Source organism: Larimichthys crocea, chromosome VIII, assembly GCF_000972845.2.
Source record: "Larimichthys crocea isolate SSNF chromosome VIII, L_crocea_2.0, whole genome shotgun sequence".
NCBI lineage: Eukaryota > Metazoa > Chordata > Actinopteri > Sciaenidae > Larimichthys > Larimichthys crocea.
The window spans coordinates 21727430-21742902 of NC_040018.1; the positions used below are offsets into that span (position 1 = coordinate 21727430).

At 42.0% G+C, this 15473-nt stretch overlaps 1 protein-coding gene and 1 long non-coding RNA gene across 5 annotated transcripts in view; one reads left to right on the plus strand and one right to left on the minus strand.

Annotated features, from left to right (window-relative positions):
• The window catches only part of LOC113746382 (uncharacterized), a 276262-nt gene that overhangs the window by 107806 nt on the left and 152983 nt on the right, over positions 1–15473 (plus strand). The window contains exon 4 of one of the 3 annotated variants that reach the window (XR_003462822.1): positions 7984–9160. The exons of the other annotated variants lie outside the window; for them this stretch is intronic. This is a non-coding gene — a long non-coding RNA (uncharacterized LOC113746382). Of the gene's footprint in view, positions 1–7983; positions 9161–15473 lie in introns of those variants that run through there. 3 annotated transcript variants of the gene reach the window in all.
• irx5a (iroquois homeobox 5a) lies at positions 1122–6756 on the minus strand. 2 transcript variants are annotated; one of them, XM_019261480.2, is made up of 3 exons: positions 5015–6756; positions 3706–4111; positions 1122–3005 (listed from the first exon to the last, which is right to left on the minus strand). In XM_019261480.2, the coding sequence occupies exons 1-3, from the start codon at positions 5270–5272 to the stop codon at positions 2296–2298; spliced, it is 1374 nt and encodes a 457-aa protein (XP_019117025.2). In that variant the 5' UTR covers positions 5273–6756; the 3' UTR covers positions 1122–2295. The 2 variants fall into 2 exon arrangements, with proteins under 2 accessions (XP_019117025.2, XP_010739208.3); XM_010740906.3 differs by having other exon boundaries at positions 5030–6176.

The window sequence follows — 15473 nt, forward strand, 5'->3', positions numbered from 1 at the left end:
AAAGTTCATTGGAATAACATCATCAACGCGTTTTGCTCGCACCATTGTAACACCCCATCCTCCCCCCCGCCCCCCGCCACACGCACACACACCCACACACACGACACACACACAGCACACACACACACACGCACGCACACACACGAACCTGAAAAACCCCAGCCTATCTGACATATAAACGTCATAGTATTTACAACACAGATGATTTACACCGCAGAAATAGTGTGTATATTGTCCCTGTGAAACATTACTTCTTCAATCAATTCTGAGAAAACAACGCAATTTCTAATAAAACTCTAATACTCTCTTAGGGGGCATTGCATCGAACAGTTCAATCCCCCGGGGATCAGCAAAGAAAAAACATAATTATGCTATTTAGCCGGCTGATGTGTCGCAATCACTGCTTCAGCACACTCTGTCAGATTAAAATAGAGGGCCCGAATAGAGGACATTAAGGCTAAGGGAATTATAGAAACCTCAGGGGAGATTTCAAATTGGAGAAGGGGAAAGTAAACTATAGAGATTAATGGCAGCCATAAACAAGAGCATGCTGTCCCACTTCAGTGGAGGTCAACAATAACAGCATTAATAATAATAATAATAATAATAATAATCATGATAATACTAATACTAATAATACTAATAAATTCAGTGTCTTTCGAAAAGCAGGCTACTGTAACCAACAGTGAATAAACGAATATTTAAAAAAATGTTTAATAATAATAATAATAATAATAATAATAATAATAATAATAATAATAATAATAATAATGAAGATGTAATTTAGGCCCATGCTACTGAATCTTGGCGGCCTACAACTGTTCCAATACTGTGAAGGTTTAAAATAATATTTAATAATAATGATAAAAATAAAATAATAACAAAACATATCTTTTATAAGGCAATTTGTTTTTCGTTCTTTAAAACTATAGTTTAAAAAAACAAAACAGAAAAAAAAACAGAAAAAAAACACCTTTCTTTTATTCAGTGTACCTGGGAAATAAACCCCCCCTCCTCCTCCTCTCTCTTTTCCTTCTTGTTCTGCATGTCGGTCAAGCAATTCGTGCCTTTTTTTTATCCACTTGTCAAAGTTGCTATAATCCTCATAATAACTGTGATCATTGTGTGTGCCCCATTGGCTCCACCTTTTTTTTTTCTTTCTTTAACTAGGCCATTTGATCAGGGATGGGTTTCCGTGACGGATTAACAAAGAAGTCCCCCCCCTTGAAATTAGGAGCAAGTGTGACACCTACCTGCAGAAGTTGGAAGAGTTAGAAGACAGTGCCTGGCTACCGGCTACACAGTATAATAATATCTATCTGCCTGAACTGTGTGCATGACAGCATTCTCCTCTTTTTCTCCAAACAGTGTTTCACATCTAACGCGCCATTAAAGAGACTCTCCATTAATGATATATAATAGGCAGTATGTTCTAAATGCATGGTCGCGTCCCTTTTAACAGGCTTGCCACGCCTAGGAAAATAGTAATGAGGTCTAAATTTGGCATAAAATCGAGCTCATTACCGGAGTTCACCACCTGATTGCTCTGCATAAAACACGATAGGTAATTGGGTTAAATGACTGCGCCTCGGTGTTGTTATTATATCAATATCCACTTTTGGAAACGTGCTCAAGTAAAAAGAGAAAAAAAAAGGAAGGCCCTGGTTGTATAAAAAAAACTAAATATACCTCCATATTGTTTCCAGCATTTTTCATTCACAAAAAAACCCTGTGAATATTTGCACCAACCCAAACGAAACCGAACACTTCTAGTGTTTAGATATCCCAACATCCCTTTGCTGAATGTAGGCCTTTTCTTTCAAGTCTGCCAGAGCTCTCACTACCATAATATTTTGAGATGATTACCATTGAAACATCTGTCACGGTGCAAAATTTAATTAATATTTCGTATAAATTAATTGGCTTTGAAGCACTTTAGACATATCAGGCATTGCCAACTGTTCCCCAAAATAATCGCTGCACAAGTATATATTTTTTTTTTCCATAATTTACTTCAAAGATAGTGTGTTGTCCATTTTAAATACAAAAATGCTACATTAAATATACATGTTAGTCTTTAATACAAATAGACTCAGGCGGCTGCAGCGATTAAGACCATTCTTGTTACATTTTAGGATTAACCATTCAGAAACTAAAAATTTGAGGATAAGCATTTACTCAGAAAATAACTGTTCTCAGAATTTGCTTCATCATTGTTCTTTTTTTCTTTTTCTTTGTTTAATGCAACCACAAAAAATAAATAAGAGTCCGCGATGAGTGGAAAATATTCAGGTATTAAATGTTTGACATACCTTTCTTTAGTTCATAAGGGGAGTCTTTACAAAGATCTACCTGCGTTTGGCCTCTGACTTTCTGGCTCTCCCTTACCAAAGCCTCTGCTCTATTTAACACAGTCTGGTTTAATCCATTGAAATGTGCCGTGGAGCCCGTGGTTACCGAGCCGTGGTTACTGTGAAGATGTCCAAAACTGCTACCATAGTTCGTGTAGCCGGGGTAGAAAGGGGAGGTGTAGTACAGAGGCCTGGATAGGACCGTGCTGTTGGGAAGCGGGCACTGAGGGGAGGACCGTGATGGAGACGCGTTGGTGCCCATTACTGCGCTCTGACCCAAACCAGGGCAAGACTGTGTCGCATCGCTGCTGCCCTTACACCTGTCTGAAGACGTGGCGATCTCCGCAAGGGACCAGAGTTTGGGTTTAGGGGCCGAAGGGGGTGAGTGGATAACAGAGGTCACGTTGCTGGTCACCGTACCCGGTGCATGGCTCAAATCTGACGGCTTGTCTTGTTGCGCAACGGTCTGGTTCCCCCGGGGCACCGCCGAGGGAGACGAAGTGGTGGGTTTCGCGGAATCCGGCAGCAACTCTGTAGTCCGCTCCTCCTGGTCTTTTAACTCCGAGTCGCTCAGAAGGGGATCTGTGTCTTTGCCATGGTTCTCCTCTTTAAATCTGTCACAGCCTATGTCCCCTGGGTTCAGCAGTTTATGATCTAAAGCACAAATAAAGAACAGAATTACTGCCAAATAAGCGTAACATTAAAATGATGGTAAAGCTGTAACATATGGTCTAAGTGATCCTGAGGCAAACGATGCAAAGTGAAATGGGATACATAAAAATAATTAGTCTACTTATGCACGTGTCCTCAAGAAACAGTTATTATTTGTGTCCTATAAATTGCCCTCATAAAGACGTGTGCCAGCCTAAAAAAGGTGAATGAACTCTCCACAATGCTGAAGGAGCACAGAGACGAACAATGTGGTGCAAATCTCACAGTCCTACGTTGGCCATTTACATTTCCAAATATATTTTCGGATTAAACATTATCGCGTCATATCAATAGTTATGGTAATAAACACTCAGCAGCCGTTCAAAACTGATATAATTATCATACAAAGGCAATATTTTTAGCCGAATACCCGGCGCAATACACCAGCTGTATCCTTATTATGCACTTAAAGATAAATTGACTGCTAAACACTTTGCGTCACCAGCAATTTCAGCCCCTGAGAAGTCAAACGAGGGGAGTTCAAGGTGATTATTATTTAAAGCAATTGTCCCATTATAAATAATATACCACCATTAACCAGCAATCAATTTTGCACCCTGAGTGGAAACGACTGCGATGAAAAATTGATGATTTTTTTTTTTTTTTTTTGCCTTTTTTTCCCCCTCCCCTATGCACCACCGACCTGCTTCTGTGTCTGTAGAGTCCCCCTTGTCTGTGGGCTTGTTTGGCTCGTCGTCGTCGTTTTTCTCCAAATCAATATTCTCGTCCTCTTCCTCGTCCTCGCTCCGGTTCCGGGGGGTCCAGGTCATCTTGTTCTCCTTCTTTAGCCTCCTCCTGGCGTTGGCGAACCAGGTGGACACCTGGGTGAGGGTCATTTTAGTGATGATGGCCAGCATGATCTTCTCGCCCTTGGTGGGATATGGATTTTTACGGTGCTCGTTGAGCCAGGCCTTCAGGGTGGCAGTGGCGTCCCGGGTTGCGTTTTTACGGTATGCTGGGTCACCATAAGGGTAGGTGCCCAAGGGTGCTGCGTAAGGGTGGTATCCTATTGAGCCGGCCATACCCGTAGTGTGATCATAGGGAGAACTCTGTGATAAAAATAATAATAATAAAAATATATATCATAATGGAAAAAGTGTCTAAAAGTTCTGTCAGTCATTTACTAAACTGTCTGAAAATGGTTAGAAGGACTCACGGCACACAAACATACGCGCACACGCATTGACATGCGCGCGCACAGAGACCAAGACACACGCACGCACACGCACACACACTGTCTTTAATCCAGTAGTTCAAGTTTGAGCTTAATGTTTATGGACTGTGTTGGGATTTGATTGTGTTTTTGAAATGTGATGTCTGTTTCTCTGCATTTTGATTATTATTCCAGTGATGTCATCATGCAGTGTCTATTATTGTCTCCATATAAATAGTACTTTTTTTATTTTTTAATAATTCTGATAACATATTGACATTAGGCATGATAGGCCTATCGTTTAGTTCCTTTGCCTGCTCTTCTGCGTTCAGTTTTTGTCTTAACAGGGCCTATGGCCGTGAGATCACTCACTGAGAATCCAGCAAAAGTCAAACACAGATTTCCTCTGTCTCCAGTCAAAAGCTGCATTATTTAAGTTTTGCAACTTGCACAGCTATTGTGATGATAGGAAACGAAACAGTGACCTAAATTGCCATCACACGGCGCGTTGCAGTCAGTCATGACCGGAGAGGCTTCGACCAGGCATTGCCCACTCCTTCACATAAAAACTACAATTTGCTGGAGAACCATATAATAGCACAGCACTCAGTTAAATTAGTTCTGTTTACTCAACAGCATGTTTTCTGGACCTGACATTCTGTAATATTATATCCATGCACTCTTCGGTGACGCACATTTCCTTTCTTAATCGCTTGGCTCCGAATGCAGAGCGGACACTTAAGACTTCTATAACGAGTTAATATCATCGCTTTTACTTCCTATTAGATGGAATAATCACCTTTAGTTTACTCACCACGTACGAGGTGAATGTGGCAGCTGCCGCCGCGTCTGCACTGTACGGTAAGTGGGAGTTGTAGCCTGGCGAGGCGCTGGTGAACGCAGTAGATCCGGCATAGGGCGCAAAAGCAGATCCCGAAGAGGATCTCCCAAGTTCCTCGGTTCTGGGTCCCGATATAACGCTGGTGCTGTACGCAGGGCACGAATACAGGGCTAGAGAAGCGGACGGCTGGTACAAGTAGCCCTGAGGATACGCCATGCTGGAGCCCGGAGAGTGTAAGCCACTTAACTTGCGCACTTTCCCCTCTTTATTTTCTCATGCGCTGCTGTCGGAGCGCATAGAGCCGTGTGTCTGCAGACCCGCTGTCTGTCCCCCCCCCTCCTCCTTCTAAATGACAATGGTGAAGGCAAAAAGTAAAAGTGATTAAATAAAGAGAGGTTTAGATGTTGGGTGGATTATTTTGGTCGTTGCCAGCCAGTCAGCCACTGCCCGTCGGATGTTTTGTCTGGTTTTGGTTTTCTGTTCTGTTCTTGCTCCCTTATCTGAGTTGCACCGTCGCTCTCATGCCCGCGCAGAAGTTTTTTTTTACCCGTCGAACGGGGGCTTTGCTTGGGAAAATGTCCTGCCAAGATGCTAAGTTGAAAAATTGAGGATCCCGACGCCTACTACGCTCCTCCTCTCGGGGTGTAGTCGCCGAAGGAAAAGGCAAGCTTATGCTGGGTAACCACAGCCCTGCCCAAATCCATGCTCTCTCTCTCTCTCTCTCTCTCTCTCTCCCCCTCTCTCTCTCCCTCTCGCTCTCTCTGTTTCTTCCTCACCCCCTCCCTCTCGCGTTAACTAACAATCCTTCTCATTCTCTATTTCTCTATTTTTTTCCCTCTTTAACAAGGCTCGTTGCAGTAAGTCTCAAGTGCGCCTGGCAGCCCCCCTTTGGATGGCGACATCATGCGAGTCTGTCAACTCCCAACTCGCTTCTTTCTCTTTTTTCTCCTTTTCTTTCTTTCTTTCTTTCTCTCTCTTTTTTTTTGAACCAAATACGAAGCCGTCACTTTCACACTTGATCAATAACAAATCGGCTGTTGCATGCCAGGATGTGGGCTTGCAAGATACCGGCAGGAATTAAACAGACGCTCCACTGCTGTGCTCTCTCTCTCTTTTTTGTTGTTATTCTTTTTTTTTGTTTTTTTTTTCCATTTTGTGCGTAAAAAAAGAAAAAAAAGTCGTCATTTTAAAGTGTGTGCGTTAAATCAACAGAATGATGCTCCGTGATCTCCGTGCGCCTTTGCGTTAAAATCCGCAGTGGGAGTTTCAAATGGATTATTATGCACGTCGACTTTCTAACGCCAGATGAATATTGCATTGGTAAGATTTATGACAACTGGAAAGTCAAAGTAAGATGGCGCAAACAGTCGGCTGAACAACTCTATCAGAATAGTTGTGTGTGTGTGTGTGTAAACAAACTTTTGCCTTATCGACATTCATATTTCGGGATTGTTGAAGTGTGTTCTGTGTGCGCCGCCACTTGTGTCCGAAAGGTTCATTGTGGCGACGGCTAAATAGTTTGCTGCAATAAATCAGAGATACACACTCAGTGAAAGTCATAAACTCTCAAGACAGGACAGATTAGTGCCAACCACACCAAACCCACCTGGACCAGTGGATGTGATCTGGTTTGATCACAGTCTTGAAATACAGGATATCTTAAATTAATTAAAATGCCACTGCAATTACTTTTTAAAAAATATATTTAACTGACATTAGACACCTGCCGAATCCTCTCGGATAATTGTCATTATTATTGTTGTTATTTCAGATAAATGTTCTAGAAATAATTTATAGGGCTTCCGTAATTTAATTTAGCCGCTTTAAAATTTTAAGCAGTCTGTTCTAAATATTACTGACTGCGTTTCAAACAGCTACTAGCCATTTTCATTCTGGTGATTGACTTTCCAGTTCAAGTCTCAGATAAGCCGAAAGGGATCGCTGTAGGCGCTGCTAAAGAGTGTGTGCACACACTGTCACGTGTTTTTTTTTTTGTTTTTTTTTTTTTTTACGCTCTGAAAACCTCTAGAGAGCAAAGAATGATGACGCTGGTACAGTGGGAGCCGACGCAGACTTAAAAAAAAAAGAAAGAAGAAGAGAGTGAGAGAGAGAGAGGAAATAAAGAGAGAAGGATGGATACACAAAGCGACCCTACAGTATAGTCTAATCAGATGACAGTGATACGATGAGACCTAGTTTCACAGCCTCCTGTAGTGTGCAGACAATCAACTAATTGCCGGAACTTTTCTCATAACAACAGCTACAAGAAGAACCAATTGAAACCGTTGATACCGGCAATTATCATTCTTACTTATGTTAAAGCTGTGGGGAAAAAAAAAATAGAGTCATTATTAGACACGGGTGTATTCCGCTTATAATGAAATCATTGTCCGTCATGTATATATCCCGAGATATAAAAGAACACTTCCACATTTTAGCACACTTTGTGCCATGTGAGCGGTTCAAGAATTAGTTGACAATATGCGTTTGATTTTATTATTTATCCATCCGACGAAGTTTTCTAGAGGAGACAGCCTGTGTCATGTGTCCTCCTTAATGCGTTTTGGTTTTCTGAAGTAGGAGGAGGACCCATAATTTGAGATCACGGAGACTATAATAGGAGTAGGTTATGGCAACTGCTTCCACCTCTCAGCACTGCACTGATAAAGGAGGAGGTGTAGGTGAGTATAGTTTTGGTCATTTGCGTTTTTATTTTATTTATTTTTTTTAGATTTGGAAAAAGATGCGTCTCAGTTTTTAGATGCGTAAAAAAAAAAAGTGGACTCTTCTCACGCAATGTGCGGGTCCAAATCTAAATCTTTATGTGTTGTTTTTGACAGCCTCTAACTTCATCGCTTGCTCTTCGGGTATTCTTCTGTTTTGTTTTTTTGTTTTCTTTTATCTACTTTTTTCTCTCCCCCCTTTAGAGAACGAGGTCGGTATTGACGCATGAAAACGGCTTTACGTGGCAAAGAAGAAGTGAATGAAAGATGATGCATGTCATTTAAAATGCCTGAGGGAGCAAGTGTAATCTAAATTGGATATAGAGGGTATTATTACACAACATTATGCGTTGTGGCGGACTAATTGCGTGGCTGGGTGAGTTAAACAGTCAGTTAATGTCGAGTGGCGGACAGGTTTCTGGAGCGCACAAGGTCAGCTGTACTGCTCCCAAGCCTTTAGTGGTATACAGAAAAAAAAAATGCTTGAAGTATTCATGGGATTTTTAACCATTCTAAATCTGTGTCCTAAACCGATTAGTTGACACCAATTTTTCTTTGATGTATTAGCTGAGGGCTTTTGCCACTTGGAAGCCAATTGAAATTCAAAACAGTTTTCGCTCCAAATGCTTTGGGGAGATCTGCTGCAAATAATGGATGTAATTTATTTTTGACCTTGCATTTTTTTTTTTTTGAAGAGGGGGTTTATTAAATGATTAAACATATGTGCACTATGCTGCTTGACTAAACAACTGGCATCCTATACATGCGACAATTAGCTATTATTATGAAAATACAGCAATAATTTTGCCTGTTTCTATTTAGGCATTTAAAAAATGGGAAAGACTTGACTTTGGTTGTTACTTCAGTTTTGTCTGTTTGTCATTTTTAGTTACTCTTACAAAGTTGTTGTTTTATTATTTTCCAGATGTATTAAAAATAATAATTCACTGTTTGTTTGTCTTTGTTTTGAATTTGTTCAGATCCATGTTGAGGAAGTCTCATGTCACCAAGCAGTCAGTGAAATACACCCCTCCCAACGTCCCAACACACACACACACACACACATAAGCACACACACATGCAGATGAAACCTTAACATGGCACCAATTAAATTCACTTTTTACAGATGTCATTACACTACAGCACATAAGCTGTAATGTAATGTTCAGTTGGGCATTTATAGTTATCATATTTTGTGTGTTTCAAATAATTCAGTAAGCTCCGCAGAATGCAGTTGTCGCTACACTTCTGTGATTGTTTATATAGAAAAGTTTCACGTTTCTCCTGATATCACAACCATCACTCACATCATGAGCTGATGCACAGCTCAAACTTCATTTTATTCGGCTTCGAAAATCACACAGTTTACATGGAGCACAATGAGCCAATTTGGCTTTCAGAAGAGAGAATCTATTTTCTGATCTCTTTTCTGTTCTTGTGATCTCTTTTTTTTCTTTTATAGATCTGAATGAAGATGTATGGAGTGGGACTGTATGTGTGTGTGTGCGTGCGTGTGTGTGTTCGTTCAGTATACTCCTGATGGGGGCCTGTCTGCCGCACCCCCCCTTCCTCTCTCTACTCCACATGATCCCCGCAAGGCTGAGTGGCAGGGCTCTGGATAGGCTAAGTGATGAAATGATGACCCTATTATGAGAAGCGATTCCAAAATGAGAGGTATCAGACAAAGATTGCACCCTTCTCCCACTGCCACACCGTCCTCCTGCTTCACACTGCCAGCTGCGCAGATGATGATTGATTAGCTTGAGATGGATCACAGGAAGCACCCATTGATCTTTCAGTGTTTTATCAAAAATATTTATTTACAGTTGTATCCATAGGGCGTATCCAGACTCACCCCATTCCCCCTTTTCCTAATGGGGGATGGTATAAAAGGGATAATTCTCCCTATTCCATGACAAGACAAATGACCTGTAATATTATTTCAGAAATAAGTCAATAGGCTCAGTGACTAAACGAATATTGATTGGATATAATGAAGCCTGAGTGTGACTATGAGCTCTTTCAGGGGCCCCTGCTGTAGAATCCACTGTCAGCATCTATGTACAGAAGCCAGACCTTAGCAAGCAAGGGTTTTACACACAATACAGACCTGCCTCTACAGCTGGGACAAAATATACCTCCTGTTTGTGAATATCACAGATGGTGAATCCACAAACTCAATACTCCCCTATTCCTCTCACTAGTGTGTACCTGTATATTTTGATTCATGATCTGAGGAGCTTTCCATGCCGGACTGTTTTCTAACCAGACCTACAGCTAAATAGCATGTTTGTTTTGAAGGTGCTATAGGTGCCATATGGTAATCATCTAAATCCCATACTACGTAAAGCTCTTCAGGCATGTAGGAGGTACTCCCGCAATGCCTGCATGAAGGTAAAGTGATACAACGTACAAATCAAATGACTACCAGAATGCTAAAACCACAGTGTGGGAGCTGTGCCCTAGATATTTGCACTGACTTAATCCAATAGAAATAGTATGAGTGAGTTGCAGGGGCTCCCAGATCTGTTGCTCGCTTATGTATGTGATGCATAATAGAAGTTGACGAGGTTGGTGATAGATCACAGCCCAGGTAATGTAAACACATTAATCCCTCAGGGTTCATGTGCATGTTCTTTCTCTCCTTTTTCTCTTTCTCTTTCTCTTTCTCTTTCTCTTTCTCTTTCTCTTTCTCTTTCTCTTTCTATCAGCCTCTCTCACTCTCTCTATCTCTATCTCTCTCTCTCTCTTTGAGACCCCCCCCCCGCCCTCCCTCCTCTGTCCATGTTCATCATCTTCCTTTAAATGCGTTAGTGAAGCACAAACCAGCAGCAGCCTTAATCTGTCAACATGCCCTTTAATTGGAGGCAGAAAACAACACGTGCTTCTGGTTGTGCCATTCCTAAGTGCACATGCCAAAGAAACACAGAGTTCATGGAAGAAGTGATCCCGGGAGAGCGGGGCATAATTAAAAGTATCTTTTAATAGGCTTGTAATGCTGTGCCTGACTCTTGTTGCCTTAAGTAGAGGGCAAACTCTGTGGCTGGAGACGGACATGCGAGGGGCTTCTGCTGAGAGGGCCTGTAAGCGATATGCTGCCTGGCCGTCATCAGACATGCAGTCTCTGCCTCAGTCGCCACACTAGGGACAACAACAGCTTTCCACCCCTTGCCGTGGACACCTCGGCTCACCCATTCCCATGTTCTTTTGTTCCCCAAATGAGGGATTCTGCTCCACAACATCACCTCTCCTCCCAGGCCACTTTGGCAAGTTGTGTTCTACCTCCTACTCACAGCACCAGTGGGGAGCGAGAGTTGGGACTAAGGGGTTGATTTGGGGCCTGCTACACTGTAATCAAATGAGACTGCTTAGGGGAGAGGAGAAGGAGGAGGGTGGAGTATTATGTTCTGTCATGCATTCCACTGCAGCATTGTTGCTTTTTTGTTTTTGTCAGGGCAGACTTTGATGCTGTATCCCCTTACCTTTGTAGTCCCGGCAGCCATGTTTCATAAACACAGAATGGGAAACATCCTCAGCATTAGAAATTTAGATTGCCGCTTTCCTCTTGCCACTCTGCATTCCGCACGTGCCCAGTCACATTCTCCATCTCCCAGTGCTGAGGCATTAAGTTTCCTCTCCCATGCCTCTGATACATTTAAACATCTTACAATCAGCCTCTTTTATTTGGTGTGTCATGTATAATCTGTGGCAACAACAATGCCAACAAGGCTCTATGTTCTTTTCCCCTCTCTTGATACCGAAGTATTCCGCTGCCACTGTTTTGTTTCAGGACAGTTGCGCTTGCAGAAAGCTTGCTTGCTTGAAATTAAGATGGTGCCAGGTGTTCAATTTAGACCTTGTCTTTATGATTGTGAGTGTCATATTAATATTAAGCTAAGCATTCTATAGTATGCTCCTTACTTTGTGTTATCACACAGGGAATAAGCAGTGCTCAATTGTCTTTGTAGTTAACTGAAAATCTCAATGGGATACAGTGTAATGTTATTCTAAATCTATCTTAACTCATTAAAACCCAAAGTGTTCAGCTCTGCTTCCCATATTTTATTGTCTTACTGCAGTCTTCCCAATGTGCTGTATTCTCAGTAGACTAATTTCACATGTAATTGAATATTTAAATGTCAAACATTGATGAGAATCATGGCAAAATAATGAAATTACCTCCAAAAAAGAGCGTTTTTATTAGACATGGTGCTTTTGCCATCAGAAAACCGTCTCTATACTACGAGCCCCAGGTCTTCCTCCTCCTCCTCCTCCTCCTCCTCCACCTCCTCTTCCTCTTCTTCTTTGAGAGAGTATCAGTTTTGTCCAACATCTGACACACTGCCCTGGGTGATTGAGCCAGACGTGGAAAGCCAAAGCGGAGATGCTCTCCTTAATGCCTGACACCTGGTGCAGATTTGGAAGGGATTGCACTACAGGTACCATCTTACCTCTTCCCCAATCCCTGAGGTATTTCCTTTTCTGTCCACGGCTGTGTTTGTTTCTCCTCTGCTTTGCCACCCAACTCCTGCAGCCTACGTCAGAGTCGGCCCTTGTGTTGGGATTAGGGTGATAAGGTGTTGGAATATGATGCCTATCATCCCTTTGATACACACTATTCTGATTTCTATAGGTATTTTTTTAGGTCTTAAAACATATCAACATGATTTTTTGCTGTGTGTGTGTTTATGTCCAGGTTGTCAATGCACTAGAGTTTTTTTTTTAATTAAAAACAAATAACAACAAAAAAAGTTCATGTCTATTTAGTTATTTTATTTAAAACTTCAAAGTTGCGTAACAAGATATATTTCCATTCAGCAAGAAAAGGAACTACTTTTGCCTTTTGATATCAGAACATTTCCAATGCTAACATCAATTATTTCCTGATCCCACATGTCCTCTACCTTGTATCCGTCTGTTCCTGTTGTTTACACCCCCTCCTGCCCCCGCCACACCCTCTGTCAGGGTGTGCTTTTACAACTGGACACGTTACTCAGGAGCGTTGCCGCTCACCTTACAGCTTGCAGGCACATCTGCAGGCTGTGCTGGGACAGCATTGCTAGCCAACATTAACACAGCAAGGACATCAAAGGCTGGCAGCCTGGGCCGCGCCACCTGAGCATGTTGATTGCAATGCACCACAGTGTCACCTGACCTGCGAATGGAGAGGATTTTGTTGTGCCAAGTGGAGGCATTATATCCAGGAAGTGCTAAATAGGCTTGCTGCCAGAGTATACAGCGTTAGTAATACAGTGTTTAAAGATAAAAGCTTTTGGATATTTTTATTTGTTTCAAAAGGTGTTCAAAGCCGACATTTTTGAGGATCTACTGTGTACATTCTCAACCTTTTAATGCAAAATAATATTACAATAATGACTAACGTAAACACCGGGTTGACAGAATCACCTTTGAAACACAAGCGAGTGCACTCTCGGTGAGCTTCACAGACACACACTGTTTATGTTGACACATGCAACTCTCTTCCTCATGCAAATGCAATCTAAACATTAGGCGAAAGGAAGGCAAGCGTAGCCCATAAAGGCTGTGAGCTCCAAACACTTTGAACAGACAACTATCACTAATCACTCCCAGAGCAGTGCGGCGTGTAATTACTCTGCCAAACGTTTGCCTTTCACAGCTTAGCACCGGGAGCCCTGACCCTGCGCTTCCCTGTCTTTCCTCACCACCGTGCATGTGGAAGGGGAGGACCCCCCTCCTCGCTCCCTCCCTCCCTCCCCTTCCCCTTCTCTTGACCGAGGGGGTAGGCAAGCTGAGCTCCCTCTCAATATTTAGAGAAAGAGTGGAGGAGGAAAGAGAGAGGGAGAAAGACAGGGAGGGAGAGGACTGAGGTTGGTGCTTCCGGCTTTGTGGGAGCCCATTTAAACAGGCTTTGAAACCCTAGCCATCCGGAGATCAGAAATAGCCTTATTGACTGCATGGGCCCAGAAGTGACTGAGCACACAGGGTTCTTAGAGTTCACCCTTCCTCGCCACTCAGAACATGAGGGGGGGGGGGCATCATATGCTAGAGCCATCATATGCTAGAGCCATCTACAAAGACTACAGACATTAATTTTACATAAGGAGAAAATTAAAATTGTCCCGGCTATTTTTAGTGTCACAAGGTTGTGCCGTCGTACAATTTCTTTGTGATGTGTTTCTTCTTTCCTTTTCTTTTTTTTCCCCTTACGGGGTGCAGGACGTCTAATTCTCCTCACTCTCCTCTGCCTCTGTCTTATTTACTCATATTAGTGATTCGGCTGTCAGTCTGCAGTGTGATCTGTCTTCTGTCTGGGTGAATGCTGATAAGATGACACAATGCAAATATGAAATGTGAGGGAGCCGTCTTGGCAAGCAGGTAGGGTGTGCAGGGGACCGGGATCCCATAATGACTATTAGCTGGATTTCACAGCCTGCTTCTGATCTCTTGCAATGACAGCGGCCTTTTATAAGAGGATGGGTGTGCCGCTACCCCTCCTAATAGCTAACACACACACACACACGTGCCCACATGTGCACACACAATGGATAATGTATATGAGACAGTGATATGTGTCATAGGAGGTTTGATAATATATGACAGACAATTTTCAAAATTGTCCATATTTTTCTATCACAAAAATCTATTTTTTTCTTTTATTTCTTAATTATTTTTGTACAGATTAAGTTATGAATAAATTAAGGAAAGGGTGTTTTTATATTTTAAGCAAGCACAATGGGGACACAGAACCTTAAAGCAGAAATAATAATTTCAGATACATAATGTATCCTTATCTTAATTTCACTACTAGTTGTCACCATATTGTCATGCACTTCACCACTACTGTACAAGTTCATTTACTTGCAGTAGCTTAAAGAGCTCTCTTGGTTGCTGCATGATCTTGTAAAGGCTTTTCAGAGAGCCCCATTTTATCACTGATGTAGTAATTTCACTTCATCAGTCAGTTGTGACTAAAAATACATCAGGGATTAGCTTCATGGCCAGACTATCTCACACGGCTTTGATAACATAATGGGGGCTGGTTGCTCGTGGTTACAGTCATCTGATATGTATGCTCATAACATTCAAAACTACACTTAGAATACTACAGGGTTTTGTGAAAAAAAAGAATGATAGAGTGTGATCTTTTTAAACTCTCGTGAAAATTGTGTGTCTTTCCCTTTTAAATCCTTTGTAGGAGCATTTTGCAAAGATGAAAACAGCGCCCACCCCCCACTCCTTCCCCTTTCCCTTTTCTATTCTACACAAATTAGCTATGGTCCTGGAGGGCAAAATGACAAGAGGTTACTGGAAGACTGTGTGTTTAATTAATTGAAAAATGCTTAAATTGCTTTTACAGTTGTTATGTGGAGTGAAAAAAGGGAATCCATGTTGCCAGTACTCAACCATAATTAGCACCCACGGGAATTAAATATTTAGCATTAGCTGTGTTGCAGCACTTAGGACACAAATTTCTATTTTAACTATGAAAGCGAGCCTGTCTTAAGTGCATGAGTCTGTGTGGACAGCTGTGCAAAGGGGAACTGCACAGGATATTTCAGCGAGACACCCCAGTGGCATTCCGGGTCCTTCCACATCACATGTGTAAGAGATATGGCAGTTGTATTCCCGAGGGTTAGGCATTACTCAGAGTATTTAGTTTTCTAATTAGGCTGAGGGCCTTCGTCCATGCCTGCCACCACCATGGGAGCCAA